The sequence below is a fragment of the Acomys russatus genome, chromosome 23 (genome assembly GCF_903995435.1).
Source record: "Acomys russatus chromosome 23, mAcoRus1.1, whole genome shotgun sequence".
NCBI lineage: Eukaryota > Metazoa > Chordata > Mammalia > Rodentia > Muridae > Acomys > Acomys russatus.
The window spans coordinates 28,415,266-28,435,152 of NC_067159.1; the positions used below are offsets into that span (position 1 = coordinate 28,415,266).

Below are 19,887 nucleotides of genomic sequence, written 5' to 3' on the forward strand. Positions count from 1 at the left end.
GACTTGCGTTGCAAGTGTCAGTTGCAGAAAAGGACTGAGTGAATGCATTCTCCCTTCTCTGGTCACCAGGGACTGCTGTCAGAAATGCAACTCAGCTGCTTGGTTAGTCTGCTGAAGGCTCGGGCGAGGTCAATGTTGGAAGTTTTATCTCTAGCTAGTCACTAAAAACAATTCCCAAGTGAAGTGAAGTATGTTTTAAACTTGTTGAAATGGGATGTCCCCTCCTCTCTCCCACTTTCCTGGTAAGTGAAGACTTTCATGGGACAGGCCCCTTGGGCTAGTGTCCAGAGATAAGTGAGTATATACCATTTGACTCTTTCTGCTTCTGGGTTAACTCACTCATTATGATAATTTCTAGTTCAATCCATTTGTCCACAAACTTTGGGAATTCCTTGTTTTTAATAGCTGAGTAGTATTCCATACTGTAAATGTACCACAGTTTCTTTATCCATTCTTCTACTGAGGGACACTTAGGCTGTTTCCATGTTCTGGTTATTATGAATAAGGCCACTATGAACATGGTTGAGCATATGTCCTTGTGTGCTGGAGCATCTTCTGGGTATATTCCAAGGAGTGGAATAGCTGGGTCTTGAGGAAGCCTTATTCTCAGTTTTCTGAGAAAGTGCCAGATAGATTTCCAAAATGGCTGTACTGGTTTGCATTCCCACCAGCAATGAAGGAGTGTTCCTCTCTCCCCACATCCTCGCCAGCATGTGGTGTCACTTGAATTTTTTATCTTAGCCATTCTGATGGACGTAGGATGGAATCTCAGAGTTGTTTTGATTTGCATTTCCCTGATGACTAAGGACATTGAGCATTTCTTTAAGTGTTTCTCAGCCATTCAATATTCCTCTGTTGAGAATTCTCTGTTTAGTTCTGAGCCCCATTTCTCAATTGGGTTATTTGGTTTGGTGGTGTTTAATTTCTTGAGTTCTTTATATATTTTGGATATTAGGCCTTTGTCAGGACTCTAGGTGAGAGACACATGGGAGAATAGGGAAATAGAAGAATCCAGAGGGTCCTAGAAACCTACAAGAAGAACATTATGATGGGTAGATCTGGGCCTGGGGGTCCTGCTCAAACTATGGCACCAGCCAAGGACAGTACATGTAGTAAACTTCGAACCCCTACCCACATCTAGCCTATGGACAGGACATTCTCTACAGTTGAGTGGAGAGTGGGGACTGACTTTCACACGAACTCTGGTGCCCCATATTTGATCACGTCCCCTGCATGGGGAGGCCTGGTGGCACTCAGAGGAAGGATAGCAGGCTACCAAGAAGAGACTTGATACCCTATGAGCATATACAGGGGGACGAGGTCCCCCATAGTCACAGTCATAGGGGAGGGGAGTAGGGGGAAAGCGGGAGGGAGGGAGGAATGGGAGGATACAAGGGATGGCATAACAATTGAGATGTAATATGAATAAATTAATAAAAAATAAAATAAAATAAAATTGTTGGAATGTTGACAAGAGAAAGGCCTCACATGTAAGGACTGTTTTCTTTGTATTGATAGTAATTGTTTATCTTTCTGCCTATGATTCTGGGGACAAGGCCCAGAGACTTATACGTATAAGGCAAGTGCCTTATAGTTGAGATGTCTCTCTTTGTAAATATTCTTTATGATTAAGGATATCCTTTATGATTATGTTAATGCAAATTTTGCAATCTATACGTGTACACACATGCACAAACACACATACACACACACACACAAATTTCTTTCATTCCTTTGAATGTGTGTGTGTGTTCTAATAATTTCATAGTAGCCTGCCACTGATGACTTCTTTCTGTTCTCTGTTCACTCTGGACTTCCCACCCTCTTCTTGGGTTGAAATTCTCCCTGGTGTCAGATACGTTGACCATCTAAAAGCTCCAGGGACTAGTCTGAGCTATGAGACTACATCACTGTTTGTCCTAGTTGGCCCCGCAGAGTACTAACCTGTCCTTGCTATTGCTAGTCTAACTTGGCTATTAGCCTTGAATGAAGACAAGTGGGAAATTGGAAATAGAAGGTTATAATCAGTGAAGTTGATGTTAGGCACCAAGGGGCACCCTGCAGTTCCTGTGGCAGGGAAACAAGCCATGCAAAGAGATGAGTGAAAACTTGGGTAGGGTAAGGTAGCTTAGCAGGGTAAGGGCTAGGTGTTAAGCCTGAGGACTCAAGGTTGATGAAGACCTAAGTTCGATCCCCAAGATCTATATGGTGAAAGGACAGATATGAAACTGACTTCCACATGTGTATGGTGGCACACGCTCACATCCCACAGTAAATAAAAAGTAAATCAGTGGGATAAAAAAAGAAGAAGAAGAAGAAAGAAAGAAAGAAAGAAAGAAAGAAAGAAAGAAAGAAAGAAAGAAATCCCAGTGCAGGTTGACTTGTCAACACGGATCTGACTTCAGGGATCTAATCCCAGAAGGATCATTGTCAGCATATTTAAAACACAGCACAGTTTGGGGAAAGGTTTCCAGGCAACAACCAGCCCACTTCCAGCTGCACGGTAAGCTTAAGGTGTCTACAAGAAACTCCTTTACCAAGTACATGTGACCATGAGGGTGAGTGCTGTAGCCAAAGGCCCAGAACCCAGTGTGGTCCCTGACTGGTAGCATAGAGGTCAGCAGGCCATAAAGTACACATAACCTTATGGGAAGGGAAGAACATGGGATAATCATCCTGGGCAGTTTTGGTTAGGTCCACCTCTATAGCAAAGGTAGGTGAGGCCGGCCTCCACAGACAGCACAAAGGTCACCAGGTCACTAACAAAATCTACTCAGCTTTCTGAATGGAATGCAGGTATTTGATTTTGTTTCCTCTATTGAGGAGACATTCCTGTGTGGTTAACATTCCTGGTTCTCTTGGTGCTTCTCTGTGAGGGTGAGGCCCTCTGTGCCTCTAACAAGGCACCTCCAGCACTCCTGTTAAGCTCCATCCTTTTATATACTTCTAGAATAGTTTGTAAATTAATGTGGATTGAATTTTCCACCAAGTTTTCATGGAATAATTGAACTGATCACGTCAATAAGTACTCAGTTAATCTTTGATCTTTGATCAAAAGATACTGAGTTGCTTTTTAAATATAATTGAATATTAGTTAATATTAACTTGGAATTATAGATTTTTCCTGTTATACAAGGAAAGCATACTAAGTAAATTTTCTTTTGGAGGTAGAAGTAATTTTAATTTCTTCTTCTATTTTTATTTTATTTTATTGGTTTTGGCTTTTGAAGACACCATTTCTCTGTGTAGCCTTGACTGTCCTGGATCCCATACTGTAGATTAGGGTGGTCTTGAACTTACAAAGATCCACTTGCCTCTGCCTCCCTGGGTGTAGAAATTAAAGGCGTGCACCACCACTGCCCGGCAATTTTAATTCTTAAGTAATGTTTATTGGCATCTATTAATAGCATATGTTAGGTATTTTGCCAAAATTTGTAACTTTAGAAGTGTGGATGTTCTCCTGTTATCTGTGAGAGTGTGTATTCAAAATTGCAGTCATTTTGGACACTGAGATAGGAAGAGCCTAACTAACAGAGAGTCCTAGGCTGACCTGGCACACACAATTAGACCTTGTCATAAAAGTAAATAAATTAACAAGCAAAAAAAAAAAATTTTTTTTTAGACTAAACAAAACAAAAAGAAATGTATGTGTTCAGGTATCTAAATTTAGCATAGGCAGTGGGTTTTATGCCTGACCTAACCAATGCAGCCAAACTCCCAAATTATAAATGTGATGTTATAGGAAGTAAAAGAAATCAAAGCACAGATGCCATAAACCACAGTGTAACCAAGCCATGGACATCTGTGTATGCTTGCATGTGCTGCACATGGTGTGTGTGTGTGTGTGTGTGTGTGTGTGTGTGTGTGTGTATGTGTGTGTGTGTTTACATCTAGCTACATTTTACCAACTGAAAATAAAATAAGCCATGACCTTGGATCCATATGTCAAATAAATTATGTATGTCTTTCAAATGTATTTTAATTAAAAAGTAATCTTATTTTGCTAATTTGTATTACTTGTATTAGAGAAAAACAGAGATTAGGTGGAACAAGATACATTTGCAGATATACCCTCAGTTTTGGGGGGACAAATGTTATACTTTGAATCTATTCTTCAGTGTTTCTGTTTTCTGTTGGAAAAGTCTTCTCTCTAAAATGAACAGCTTTGTTAGAAGATCTGGTAGGAATGACTGAGCTGCAATTTCTCAAGAGTGCTGCCGCTTGACTGTTAAAAATGTTCTCTTACTAACATAATTTTAAAAATTCACAAATGAACCCAGTGTTTGCATCCCTCTTCTGGGGAAGACTTGGCATGTTGCATGACCTGACTTGGCTGGGACTGGCTCTAGCTGTGAATTATAATTAACTACTGGGGGGAATATAAGGAGGCCCTGGCTTACAAGCTGCCATTTTTACATTCCAGTATGTGAACTGAATCCAACTACCTCCATCCTTGCACCAAGACAAAGCTGAAAAAGCAAAATCTGCCTCGTTTATAATCAGAACTGTGACTCAGAGCTGACAAACAGTGCTTATGAGAATGCAATACAATCTGTTCGCTATGAAATACTTTATTAGTATTGTGATAACATTGGCAGCCTGTCACCCTACCATGCTTAACTTCGGAGAGTCGTTCTAATTCATGCTTGTATGCTAGGCCAAACTTATTATTATTTCCCACTAAATATTGCTTGTGATGTAGAAAAATCAATCGAGGACAATTATACCATTCAGATAATTAGATAACTCCCATACCTTTGTCTGTTGTTACCCAACCCTCTACAGCCCAGTCTCAGTGGTATGGAACCGCATCTGCCTGTCATTTGCCACAGCTCTGGGAGCTGACTGCTCCATGGGGTGGCTGGTTTTTTCTGCTCATTTGGAGGTGAGGTCACTCATGAGGTTACATTTAGCTCTGAGACCTGCTTGGGATGGCATGTCAGGGTGACTTCTCTTTCTCCAGGGTGTCTCTCCACTTGGCCTCTTGTCTTTCAGGAGTCTCACCACACCTTCCTTTTAGCACAGCAGGTGGTTTCCAAGAGGTCAGCTGCCATATATAAAGCTTATTAAGGCTCTGCTTGCTTCGTGAATGCTAATCCGTTAGAGCAAACAGTAAGCTTAGAGGGGTATGGGATAGGGCTGCAAATGTCAGAAGAACCAATGAGCTCCATGCAGTTTATCAGTTTGGCTGACTGCTCCTCTCCATAATGAAATTTGGTGGGGGAAAAGTAGGTCCTGAATTTGAACTGTGCAGAACAGTTATAATTGTAATGACTTGAATCCAAGTTGCGTAAGTAATTTTGCAAAGTCATCATAATTGATAACCTTGTTGTTTTATCTGATAGAGGGTGTGAAATGAAAGCACAGGGAAGGAGCCCTCAAATAGCAATGGAGGACTTCATGTTCTCTCAGTAATTTAGTAAGAAAAATATGTCTCCGTAAGATAATATGGTAACAGTGTTTTGTAGGTTTCGTGGAGATTTAACCTAGAGTGTTGCACATGCTCAGTCTGTTTGATGCCATTGAGCTACATGCCAAGCTACTGCTCAGGTTTTGACAAAACTAAGTGTGTGGTCTCAGTCCGACGTGTCTAACAGGAAGCCTTAGCAGGCCCTCTATTTAGACTAGAGTTTAATTCTCCCACGTTTCCACTTTTCCTCTATTAGAATAAATAGCCAAGTCACTGTACATTACGAAGTTCCTAATCTGCAGCATAAAAGTAAAACCTTTTAAAGGATTATTGATATACAAAAGACAAGTATGGCTTCGCTGGCCCTGTGTCTTACATGTCTTCTCTAAGTCTTCAGACTGCCTGTAAGCGTGTTTCAAACTGAAGCTGAAGCTCAAAGGAGCTTTCTCTTTTGGTAAAATTTGTTCTTCACTTAGCACTGCTTTTCTGTCTCTAGTCATGGAACTGGTTTTCTCCTTTTTTCTGCACTTTTCAACAATATCTCACACTGACCTATTAAGTTGCTGCGAGATAGTGAGGAGTGTCCTGATACACACAGAAACACACATATCTACACAAACACACATTGTACACAAAAATATGAGTACATATATGAACATGGACACAAAGACATACACATTAATATATACATACAACACATCTAAATACATATAGGTATGCAATACACACATGTACACACATAAACACATATATATGTGTACAGGAAAGTACAGATACACACAACTCACATACATACAAATAGATGCATGCACACTAACATACAACACATGAAACCAATATACATACATGCATGCACATGACATTAATTCCACATACATATGTATATACATACACACATGTGATTGATAGATACATAGACACAGTCCTCCCCCTACCCACATCATTTCTCATTCTCATATAATATGTATGTATTTGAGGGAATCCACACAATATGCTATTTGGGTCTAGCTTGGCAGCATTATAACCATAACTGGATATTTCTTTAAGGTCTCTGAGGCCTTGGTTTCCTGTGTCAACACTGACACAAGTTAGAGTCATCAGAAAGGAAGGAGTTTCAGTTGAGAAAATGCCTCCATGAGATCCAGCTGTAAGGCATTCCTCAATTAATGGCGGAGGTCCCAGCCCATGGTGAGTGGTGGTCCTGGCTTCTATAAGAAAGCAGGCTAAGCAAGCCAGGGGAAACAAGCCAGTAAGCAGTGCCCCTCCATGGTCTCTGCATCAGCTCCAGCTTTGAGGTGCCTGCCCTGCTTAAGTTTCTATTCTGACTTCCTCCAGTGATGGACTGTGATCTGGAAATGTAAGCCGAATAGAATAAACCCTTTCCTCCCCAATTTGCTTTTTGGTCATGGTGTTTTCATTGCATCAATAGAAACCCAAACTAAAACAGTCTCTGATACTGTGCACATTCATTATAAAAATCCATCACATTCACAGTCATGATCCTTATATACACTAAGTAAAATAACTCTTATAATAATCATTTGAATTATGCCTGATATAATAAGAATATCTTCTAACTATATTTTATCTTTTATTTCTTAAATAAAATTAAATATTACAATAAATAGAAATTGTCAATCATATGAAGATTTCCTTTTTCTCACCTCAGATAAAGGGATGGGCTGATATGGCACCTTCTGTTGATCAGTGGGAATTGCACTGAAATTAAACAGCAACATGGGGCAGGAAAAGGAAACAGCAACTCCTCTCTGGATGCAGGCCACCAGATTTGTGCAGTAAAGAGAGGAGGAGAATTAGGTCAGGAAAAGTATTTTAGCTTCAGTAGCATTTTCTTCAAGTCCCAGACTTAGTTACAGAACTTAAAATTCCATTCCCAGCGATCATGATATTGTTCTGATTTACGAAAATTCATCTATTTATTCTTACACTTGAAGTTACTTTGGAGTAACATCAAGTTATGTTAAAATGTCAAAAGCAGTGACTACCAAGATGTATTTTAACCTTTTTTTCTCAAATGTTTTTCTCATTATCTTTAAAAATTCCCTCTTCAAAACGTGCAATTACCATAATTGTGTGTACACGTGTGCAGTGTCTGGCAGTTACAGAGCAGTTGAGGCATGAATGTGGTACAATCTGGTTCAACATACAGCAGCCATCCTTTGAAAACCTGCCTTACACTCAGGCTCAGGCTAACAGCTGTGTCAACAGAATGCTATGTGGTTCCCTCAGTCTGAAAGGGAATTAACTGTTATTTATAGGGAATAATTAATGTAACATTTTATAAGGGCAAACACATTTTTCAATGCTTGAGAATCTGTTAAGTTTAAAAAAAAAAAAAAAAAGAACGGAAAATGAGGAATATTTCAGCTGCCAACAAAAGCTTGAAGAGAAGCAGTTTATCTCTGGCAGTAAAACCGTCCTGCAAATTGTGAAGGTGGATCAACTCTAACAAGTAGCCAAAGAGTGAAAAATCACAGACGAGAACTGACCCATCCTCGTAAAATAAGCATGTAAACACACATGAGGAAAATCATGTAGTTCTATTTAGAAGGAAAAAAATGTGATGGAGCCATGTAATTCTGACTTTCTAGTTTCTTATCTTAAAAACAAAATGGAAGGAGATTAGGAAGGGCATGAAAAAGGAAGGAGGGATGTATGCCCAAGTTAATCCAGGAAAAGACAAAACTGATTGGTTTGCCTTAAGAGTAAAGTCAATTATTAACATTAAGCTCCAAATGTTGAATGGCTGGGTACTTCGGATATGTGTGATGCTAAACATTTAATTTGGACAAATGGTTTCTCTTTGTTCACCATCATACTTGCTAACTAAATGCTTTGTTATCACAGATTTCATAAAGCCTTTGAGCTTTTGTATGACCTAATCACCTTTGAATAAGGATTATTTATCATTTTTAGATTACTATTTAGCTGTAAATCGTACTATGAAAGTATTTTTCCTGACGCTATCAGAAACTAGTACTATTTCTCAAATTGTACCTGAGAAATATTCTCTGATTAGTTTTTCAACTCTGTCATCTGAACATCAAAGATCCCACCTCCACGTCAAGCTTTTCCCAAACAATGGGAGAATGTAGTAGTGGTCTACTCCTGTGCGATTTGTGAATTGTGGAAATGCATTTGTATCTTCCAAATTAATAAAGTTTTAAGTAACTCTATCATTAATTTACTTAAATACCAACTGTGTGGGTTTCTCTGATACTGGGTCATTTAAGAAAGCACCGTTAACAGGTCTCTCTTCTTTCATTGTGTTAAACAGTCATGAGCAGAGAATGCAGTCAAATTAATCTTTTCACTTCTCCTGCAGGGGACATGGAAGCAACAATGCCATGCATCTTTGATACTGGCAAATTGAATAAAATTCTTCATACAATCATAAGACAGTCGTTTTCAGATCTATCGTTTTATTTTAGACATATAGGAATACTGAGATTTGGTGACAGTTTTACCTCCAAATTCTGACATGACTTTGTAAAAGACCAGGAACTATGTGCTGGGCTTCTGGGTGGCACGCAGGACTGAATATGCTTCCTACTTCAGAGTACTGGTGAGAAAGAGGTGCTATGTTCAGAAGAATGGAAAAGGCTTTGATTAAATCAAGCTGCCTCTCAGAATTCAAGAGTGATGACAAACTGCGAAGAAGGGAAGAACACCAGTGTTCATTACCTTTACGTGCACTAAGAAGTGAAATACTTTGAAGTCTGAGACTGACTCATGGCCCAAATCCTGTTGGCTCCTCTTTAGGCCTCATCATCACATTAGTTCCTTGTCTGTAGAGTGATCAAAAGTTCCTCTTTCTCTACCTCCAAGGGATTTCCAGAGAGAGATTTAGAGAGGTGTAGTGGTCACACACTGAGACCTAAAGTGGATGGAACAGTGTTATGAAGGGTGGCCATTGTAGTATGTGGGTTAGGAGCTGCATCCATAGTGAAGACTCTTGCTCTGCGTGGTTGTAGTTTGAACCTACTTAAATACTTTTCTGGGTGCACCTTTTCCATGTATTTACCATTGTCAGTGAGGCTAGAGCTAAGTTTCTTAGTTGGGGCTTTTATTGCTGTGATAAAACACCACAACTAAAAGCAACTTGGGGAGGAAAAAGTTTATTATAACTTTCACTCTCAAGTCAAAGTTAGTACAGGAACTCAATACAGGAACCTGGAGGCAGGCATTGGAAGTAGAAGTCATGGAAGAAATCTTCTTACTGGTTTGTTCTTATTGGCTTTTTCAGCATGTTTTCTTAGAGCATCCAGGACCACCTGTCCAAGGGTAGCCCCACCCACAGTTAGCTGAGCTGACTCATATCAAATATTAGCCAAGTCGTACCCCACAAACAGGCCTATAAGCCAATATTTATTTATTTCCTTCCTTCCTTCCTTCCTTCTTTCTTTCTTTCTTTCTTTCTTTTTGAGAGGGGGTTTCTCTGTGTAGCCTTAGCTGCCCAGGACTAGCTTTGTAGACCAGGCTGGTCTTGAACTCACACAGATCCACCCTGCCTCTGCCTCCCTGAGTGCTGTGATTATAGACATGCGCCACTACACCTGGTTTCAGGCTAGTCTTATGAACACCTTTTTTCACTTAGAATTCCCTCTCCCCAGATATGTCTAGGTTGGTGTCTCAAGTTGACAAAAATCAGTTGGCACACTAGGTTGGTGTCTCAAGTTGACAAAAATCAGTTGGCACACTACAGTAGAACCTTATTTTCTCTCATGGATTTCATAAAAGCAGTGTGTTCTTCAAGTTGGTTGTTTTCTGTCCCCTCTTGCCCTCAGTAAAAGTTAAACAGGAGGAATTCCCACCAGTGAGAGATGAGTGGGGGAAAGAGGGAGGACTTTGAAAACTAAGCAGTAGATCGATAAAATAGTAAGTTTACATGTGTGGTTTGGTGTAAATAGTGTCTTAAATTCATAGGATTCATATATTGGTTTCAGCTAGTATCAGTTACAAACCTATGCCATTGGGAAATCTTCATAGGTTGGAGGAACTGGTTTATTATTTTACCAGCAAATTCTAAGAGGCACTTTTAGCTACTTTTAATGACTGAAGAAGGCAGGCTGGCTAGATACGTCATGTTGGAACTCAAGGACAAAGAGAAGATGGGAGACAGGGAGACCTTTTTCTAGACTAATGATTATCTTGATGTCCCTACTGTGGTGACCACGACACTGGTTGATGAAGACTAGGATTAGGGCACCATCAATAGCAGCTGTTCCCAACCTGTGTACTGTGACCCCCTTTATGGGTCAAACAACCTTTTCACAGGGGTCACCCAAGATCACTGGGAAACATAGATATTTACATTATGATTTGTAAACAGTAGCAAAATTACAGTTACGAAGTAGTAACAAAAATAATTTTATGGTTTGGAGTCACCACAACGCGAAGAACTGTTTTAAAGGGTTGTAGCAGTAGGAAGGTTGAGAACTATTGATCAACAGGAATTACAGAAAATTATAAGAATTGCCTAAAACTGAAAATGTTGGATGCTTATAATCACCAGTAACATTTTTATAGCATTTACCTGGCAATATATTGATTAGTTTTCTTTTATTTTCTCATTTAATCTCTGGTATTTTAGCAACATACTAATGTCATTACAACCTAAATACTTTTTCCTACGCTCAGATAGTAATTATCAGAACCAAAACCCAGGCCTCGGGTCTTTTTCCACCCATGCCTTGCCGTAAATGATACTGGTATATCACATTTGACAGCACCCTTCACAGGTCTGGCTTTCTGTAGGTGATTGTAAGAAAATAATACAAACTTTCTTTTCTTATCTATAGTGAGACTTCATGACAGTATATCAGAAGAGGGCTTCCATTATTTGGTGTTTGACTTGTAAGTACATGTTTTCTTTTCATTTATTTTTGCCATATAATTGAAAACTATAAACGTGATTTTTCTGGTTGCATAGTCCAAATTAAGGATCACTTTAATATTTTTAAATGTTTTTCGAGTAACTTTCAACTCTTAATTCCTTTAAAGAGAGACAGCTGCACAGCAATGTACTGTCCACATTTGAAAGTGATTTGAGTGTGTTCTGCTTTGCATTGCCCATGGTAATGTTTTACAGAAATGGCTGACATGAGCAAAGTTTTCTATTGAATTTTCTAAGAGCTCCTAAATTTATCTTCTATAAAAAAGAAAATCAACGGAAATAACCCTGGTATTCAAGGTTCATTTAAGCTAACCAGACCTTAAATCAAGTTTCTGCCAACAAGAGAAAAGGAGAAAATATACTCCTTGAAGGCATATAGTGAAACAGTTCACAGGCATGACTGACTGACCAGAATAAGACATGCTTACTTGAAGTCATTTTAATACTACTTATTTAAGATATTAAAAAATGACTGTATTATTTGATGATAACTTGACTTCTGGGAACAAGTCCACAGAAACTTTATCCTAAATCCAGGTAAAGTTTTACACCCAGAGATATTCATTCTATCATGCTTATACATGTGTGTGGGGTGGGCGCACAACATAAAGATCCAGCAATGAGAAAGAATTGTATAATTATAGTACACTCATAGCAGTGTGTTGTGTTGGGAGCAATGCATTTTAAAGTACACAACAACAACAACAGCAACAACAACAAACCCTCACATTAATCTAACAGTAGCTTAGTAATAGGTTTAATTAGGTCGATTTTAGCAACATCATGAAACCATCCTTCTGCTGGTGTCTGTGACAGTGGATTTGTCTTAATCCATGTTCTACCTGTATTTCAAAATTGATTACTTTATTTTCAGTTATCAAACTGACTTCCAAAGGGTAAAAATAAAAAGGGCATAGTGATGCTGTTGAAGGACTCTGGGCGGAGCACTGAGAGTTGTGTGGAAAAGTGGGGGGATGGAAGAACTCAGAGGGGTCTGAAGCCCCACAGGAGGACAATCAAGGCCAGAGATTCTGGACACAGGGGGCTCTGCACAAAGTGATGCACTAACCAAGGACAACACAAGCAGAGAACCTATACTCCCTGTTCACATGTAGCCAATGGACAGCCCTTTCTCCATGGTTGGGGAGTGAGCAGGGACTGCTTCTGACATGAACTCTGCATGACCGGGTACCTGCAATTTGATCACTCCCCCTTGACTGGGAGGCCCTGCTGGCACACAGAGGAAAGGGATGCAGACTATCCAGATGAGACCTGATAGGCTGTGGTCAGATGGTGGGAGAGGTTGGCCCCTTCTGTCAGGGGTCTAAGGGAGGGGAATAGGGCAAAAGAGGGAGGGAGGGTAGAAACAGGAAGATACAAGTGAAAGGATAACATTTGTGATGCAATGTGAAAAATTATAATAAATTTAAAAAACAAAGTATTTTATCCATTGAGTAAAGTTTTCCCAGGAAGAGAACTGGCTCCTTCAAATATTAAGCTAGCACAAAAGCACAATTTATTATTATCATGGTAAAAGAGAAAACGTGATCATGGCGAGGCAGCCGTGCATGGCCATCTGACATACCGTGATTCGTGCATTTTCTAGACCAATAGCCAAAGTTGTGCTTTAGCACAGCCATTTGTCCTTACAGGTGCAGCCAGTCCCTGGTGTCCTCACACTGCGCATGTCGTTCTTTATCCAATCTCTTCTCAGAGCACCTATTCTCGTTCTTTTTAAATTTTTTATTTTTTACATATACATTTATATTATTGCACATATATACAATAAACTACCTACAGCAAGAAGAACCATGAAATAATCAGGAATTATATAAATGTTATATTGATAGTGTTTTGGCTATTTGTATTTGGCAACCTTGAAGAGAAAGAACATCTTTCCTATGTTGGTGTGTCTAAAATTCTGAATGAAAATCAGTATCTATCATATCTGATCTTTATAAACTTAAAAAAAACTATCTAGACGTAAAAATATCTTAATCCCTAAACAATTTAGCTTTTTTCCCCCCTTCATATACATTTATTTTATTATACATGCAAAAAACAAACAACATACAGCAGGGAGAACCATGTGACAATCATGAGTTCTAAAAATGTTACATTCATAGTGATTTGGCTATTTGTATTTGTCAAATCTGAAGTAAACATCTTTCCTGTCTTGTTGGATCTAAATTTCTGAATGAAATTCAATATCCATCATATCTCATCTCTATTAACTTAACTCCTTTATCTTAATCTGAAAAGATATTATCCCCTAACCAACTAAACTTGATTGTAAAACTAAACTATTTGGTCTTCCAACACCCCTCAGAGACTTGAAAAGGAATAAAACTTAAATTCTTGATGTAACTGGATGTCTACATGTAGAAAAATCAAGTAAAGCCATATTTATCACCGTGCACAAAACTAAAGTCCAAGTGGATTAAAGACCTCAACATAAAACAAGAGACACTAAATCTGTTAGAAGAGAAAGTGGGGAAGAGCTTGGAACTCATTGGCACAGGAGACAACTTCCTGAACAGAACTCCAACAGCCCAGGCCTTAAGGTCAACAATTAACAAATGGGACCTCATGAGGCTGAGAAGCTTCTGTAAGGCAGGAGACACTGTCAACAGAACAAAGCAACAGCCTGCAGACTGGGAAAAGATCTTCACCAACCTTACATCTGACAAAGGTCTAATATCCAAAATATATAAAGAGCTCAAGAAATTAAACATCACCTAAGGGAAAAATGGGAGAGAGGGAAGAATGGGAGGATACAAGGGATGAGAGAACCATTGAGATGTAACAAGAATAAATTAATAAAAAATTAAAAAAAAAAGAAATTAAACATCACCAAACCAAATAGCCCAATAAGAAATGGGGCTCAGAATTAAACACAGAATTCTCGACAGGGGAATATCAAATGACTGAGAGACACTTAAAGAAATGCTCAGTATCCTTAGTCATCAAAGAAATGCAAATCAACATGACTCTGAGATTCCATCTTACACACATCAGAATGGCTAAGATCAAAAACTCAAGTGACACCACATGCTGGTGAAGATGTGGAGAAAGGGGAACACTCCTTCATTGCTAGTGGGAGTGCAAACTTGTACAGCCATTTTGGAAATCAATCTGGCACTTTCTCAGAAAACTGGGAATAGGGCTTCCTCAAGACCCAGCTATTCCACTCCTTGGAACATACCCAGAAGATGCTCCAGCATACAAGGGCATATGCCATAGGGCAGGGATAGAGCGGCCTAGAAATGATGTGGCATAATGCACATGTATGAAATTCTCAAAACATTTATGTAAGGAAACATGCTATGACAGAGTGGCATGTGTTGGGTGTTATATTTTGCTTTTCTTCATTTGTGACATATGTGCATCAGGAACTGCCAGGAGACACATGTGTTGCAAGTTCACAGATACACTGTGTACGTATATATTGGAATACACATTTGTCACAGCACTGTAAGCCATAGATAAACATGTAAGAGAAAAACACTTGGATTGAATATTTATGATTTTCTTAGGAAACTTAAGTAGAAAGAATTGAATAGGTTTGTGAAAAAGAGTCAATCATGAAAACTCCAATTTTCCTTCTCAGAGATATGCACAGCTAACAATTTACTGTTATCATTTCTCTAAACTCCTTCTTTTGTACGCAGTGTGCACCAGTGGTACTCAGGCAGAAACTGGAGACATTGCTCGTCTTCTGTTTCAGGAGGCTGGGATGCTTGTTTTATCTATTCAAGGCTTGTTCAATTTGATAGGTGTCATTTATAAATATAACAACATTTCTTAAGTTTCTAGCCTATTAGAGAAAAATGCTGCTACTACATCTAATATGCAAAAGGTCACTTTCTCCCTTAGCAGAAACACCTCTCGGAACACAAGGTTCTCTGTTTTAAATAGTTTCTGTTGGTGTACCCAGACAGGACATCTTCTTCACTGTGTAATGCAGCCTATTAAATGCCTTAGCCTTCCTCAGACAGCTAGAATAAATGCTCCACTTTCAAATTTCAAAAAGGAATACTTTAAGAGACTATGATATGTTGCTTCTGTCTATATTTTTGCTATCCTTCCACCTCCCAACCCCACCAAAATAAATAAATAAATAAATAAATAAATAAATAAATAAATAAATAAGTGGTTAAGTATTATTCTTTTCAGACTGTATATATGGAGTTCTGGAAGCTATTAGATGACTTAAAAACACTTAACACAGGCCTAATGTGGTAAAAGCTTTAAGAGTGTCTGGGAATGAGATCCACCGTTCATCCAGTCAGAGCTGTTAGGATACAATGGAAGGAGTTCACCTTGAGGTGAACACACTCACGCCCCTGGAATATTTCCTCATTCAACAAACATGCATGTTCTAAGCATCTCTTGTGCAAAGCGTTGCACGTAAGTGGCTGAAGTTAAGGTGAGCACTGTGTTTTTTAATAGGTACCCTCCTGCAACCTCACCCTCCTTGTACCTCTATACTTTCAGGAACTGTGCTGTTTTGTCCCATGATCTTCATGTTGACAGTATTTACCAAGCACACAGAGACATTGGAGCCGCATGTTGCTGGATATTTAGGGTGAGGGTGGGAGCTTCTGGCTACATCCAACTGAATATGATTATACAGATTTTTTTTCTACTCTGGCCATTTTTATTTTGATAAAATGTTCATTGGCACTAAAGTCAATAACTGCTTTCTGTTTCCTTTGTTCTTTGTTCCTATTTTTTGCCATACTTTATTGTTCTTGTTTTTATTTTTGTTTGTTTCTTTCTTTCTTCTTTTCTTTTTTGTCTTTCTTTTTTTTTTTTTTTAACTATTGCCTTTTTTAGTAATGGAAAAATTTATGTAAATTTATTTTTTCTCTCTCTTCTTAACATATCAATATATTGTACTTCTCCCAAAAGTATTTTTCTATTATCTCATAGAATGTTAACATGAATTTACATTTAATTTACAGTCCATTTCAAATAAAATTATGCTACTTACACATTACTTAATATACTTCATGTGCTATAGATTGTATACTGCAATGATTCTCAACCTTCCTAATTCTGTGAGCCTATAAATATAGCTCCTCATACTGTAGTGACCGACAACCATAGAATTATTTTATTGCTATTTTATAGCTGTAAGTTTGCTACTGTTCTGAGTCATAATGTAAATATCTGTGTTTTCTAATTGTCTTTTGGAGGCTGTGACACACAGGTTGAGAGCCACTGGTTTAAAGTCTAATCGCTCTCTTCTCTTTACGCATGGTCTGAAAGGCAGAAGCTGTCTGGCTAATCGTTACAGTGACATCGTCCTGCTTGCTGTTTGTGCATTGCGGCTCCTCATTCACCAATGCATTCCATGCACACATGCTCATGTGCATGCGCACATGTGCACACACAGACTCAGACACAGTTGAGCAAATCCTTCCTATTATTTTGAACAAATTTATTTTAGATCAATTGAAATGGCTCTGCACTTGTCACCTCTCCACATTCCCTCTTTGGTGGCACTGTTCCTTTAGTCATGCTTGGCTGTGTTTCTACCTTTTTCTTTCTCCCTGAAGAATTTTGCTGAAGTCCTTTAAGGCCTGCTGCAAATTCACCCTCACTTTTTATGTATCTAAAAGGCTTAATTTCTTCTTCACTTTTGAAGGGTAACCCAGAAAGATATAGAACTCTCACATTTTATTTATATATGTTTTGATTTCTTTATTGCATTCTCATGTCACTATCAGCCAAGGTGCCCACCAGGGCAGTGTGGGGGTGGGGCTTCCTGCAGGCATTTTCCTTCCTTTTTCTGAGCCACCACATTTGACAAATTGTCCTTGCTGCTTTACATACTACCCGTTTCGTCTCTTCTGCTTTCCCCCATCAGGACATTATACATTTCATGGCTAAGCTCTGGTGGATATTGTGTTCTGGCTTTCTTTGTTGTTTTTCTCTCTTCAGTCTTTGTGAACTGCAATTGTTATATCCCCAAACTCCACAAATCCCAGCTGTGCCCAGTCTCCCTAAGAGCCCTTGCAGGGTTCTCTTCATGGGCCACCTCAAGGCATGAGATCACTAACATTTCCTTTTCAGCCTTCTTGGAATTTCCTGCTCTCTGTTTATAACATTCATTGTTCTTGCATGGTGTCAGTTTTTCCACTAAAGTTCTTTTCTTTCTTCTGTCTTTTCTTCCTTCCTCCTTTCCTTCCTTTCTTTTTTTAATTCCTGGCCTGACAATCCCACCATTCCTGACATGCCTGTGGTTCGGGTTTTTACTTGTGTTTCCTTATAATCCTTTTGGAAGGAACATATACATTCTTGGTAAAAGGCACTATGTGGCAAATAGGCCTGTAATGACGCAGAAGATAGGTGTGAGAGGAAGCCTCCCTCTGGGGCCTGTGATTAGATCTCATTGCTGTGGTCACCTATGTCCTTATGATCTTCTCAGTGCTTTAGGATGGCCAGTTTGGAATATTCACTCCTCCAGTCTAGTAAAGCTTTGGAAGAACCTCGGCAATGTAGATTCTGCTGAAGTAGCGTCTCCTGCTGGTAGAACCTTCTAAGTGGGACAGAATGCATGATTCAGCATGCTCTTTCTTTCCCGATTCATAAAGGCAGAATGTAATTTCTCACCCCCCCCCCCCCCCCCCGTGCTCACCCTGGGAGTCCCTGTTGTGACCTGACACAGCTCTTGGACCTGGCTATGGTTTGTGTCCCCAGCGGGTTCATGTGTTGAAATTTCATCTACATTTTGAAGTGTGAAAGAAGGTGGAAACTTAATCCAGCCACAGTGTTTGGAAGGGAAGACTTTGGGCGTCATTTAGCATTAGATCAGTTTGTCAGGGTGGCGCCCCATGATTAATGGTAGGAGGTTTTTAAGAAGAGGGAAAGTCCAAAGAGTCTCACCAGGAGATACCTTGTGTCCCTTCTGTACTCTCTGAACCAGAGGACCATCAGCAGCCAGGGGCCTTTGAACCTACAGAACTGTGAGCAAAATAAACATCTTCCTAAAGTTAGCCAGATCTGACTATTTTGTTTATAATAATGAACAACAGACCAAGGGAATGGTTAAACTCATCAAAGTATGAGACTCTAAAGATGATGTTCACATGGAGTTTTTAATCCATTACTATTGCCCACCATGATTTTTACTAATTCCCCACAGTTTGTGATTTCCTAACTCACATTGGGTCTTAGAGGGTACCCACCAACTTCTGCTCTGGTAACCTAGATTGTGCTATGTCCATTGGCCTTACTTTCCCTACAGAGAACATGGGCTTACAATGTTACATCACTGTGTTGGCCTGTCTACGAAGCGTGTTCATTTCCCGGCTTGTCTAGCTCTTTGCTTGTTATTACAAAGTTATGATTTCTAAGCTCTTCAAATGCTGGATCAGATTGTAGAAGGTTTCACAGTGTTGTAGTTAGTTAAATCTTGTATTTTATAATTTCTCCAAAACTTATAAATTGTTTTCATTTGAAACCAGAAGTGAGATATAGTTATTCATTAGTTAGAGGTAAGAAATCAAGACCTGGAGTTTGAATTTTTACAGTATTTCTAGGCAAATAACCAAAACTAATTACATTTTAAAACACACCCACACTGGAATTTGAAGTCCAGATGCTTTAAAGTGGCTTACTTCTTCTTTTGTTCAAACTTTGAAAACACACTGTTCTCCAAAAGTTAATTAAATATAAAATCATGGATGGTTATTAATTCTGTCTTATTAAATAATTTCACTGCAGCACCTCAGTCTGAAGTTTCATCTTGAAGCAGGCTGGAGTTGCTCTCCTGGGTGTAGTTGTCATTTTGGGGGGCCAGTGTCGGAGAACTGTCAGTGAAATGCTGTTATGTAGAGAATCTGGAAAAGTTACAGTTTCAAAGATGTTGGACTAAGTTTAGCAGACAGCTTCTTCAGTGTGGGATATTTTCTACTATGTGCTCATCCATTTCATCTTCCAGCCTGGACTCTGTGGCAGGAAGCCCAGCTCCCACCTGATCCCTGCTTACTTTTCACTTCTTGAGCCACTCAAACTTGGCAGGTTCTGTTCTTGGCTCATGACTAGGCTTCTCTCCCTGTCCTTGCTCATACTCGGGTGCTTTAGACATTCTCCACAAATAGAGTTGCTATTATAATACATTCATTCAGCGAATACTGATTGAGTGCTAATTACATGTGAAGCTGTTTGCTAAATACTAGAGATAAAACCTGTGAATAAGACACAGACCCTGCCTTAAAAGGAGTTTACAGTTAACCAGAAAGAGAGGCTATAGGCTGCAGTAAACCTCAAACAAGATGGATACATGGGCAGCACCTGGCAGCAGGAGTGCTAAGGAAAGTGTCATGTGGAAAGGCCCGAAGAAGTCTGGAAGATTCTGTAAATGGGTTGGTCATGGGGGATAAGTCATTAAGCATGAAGGTAGACACAGAGAGCACCAGTAGTGCTTTGAGACTAAAGAGAAACCATGCTATAGCCAGTTCCCTGCTGGATTTATTGCGTCTTGCACTAAAATTTGATTCTGACTCTTAAAAATTGAATGTCATAGTGCAATATATATATATACACACAC

At 39.2% G+C, this 19,887-nt stretch overlaps 1 protein-coding gene across 24 annotated transcripts in view; it reads left to right on the top strand.

Annotated features, from left to right (window-relative positions):
• The window catches only part of Camk2d (calcium/calmodulin dependent protein kinase II delta), a 239,069-nt gene that overhangs the window by 115,104 nt on the left and 104,078 nt on the right, over positions 1–19,887 (top strand). For all 24 annotated transcript variants that reach the window (XM_051165807.1, XM_051165828.1, XM_051165820.1 and 21 more), the window contains exon 4: positions 11,233–11,287. In XM_051165807.1, the coding sequence (XP_051021764.1) occupies positions 11,233–11,287 (55 nt within the window). The remainder of the gene's footprint in view (positions 1–11,232; positions 11,288–19,887) is intronic.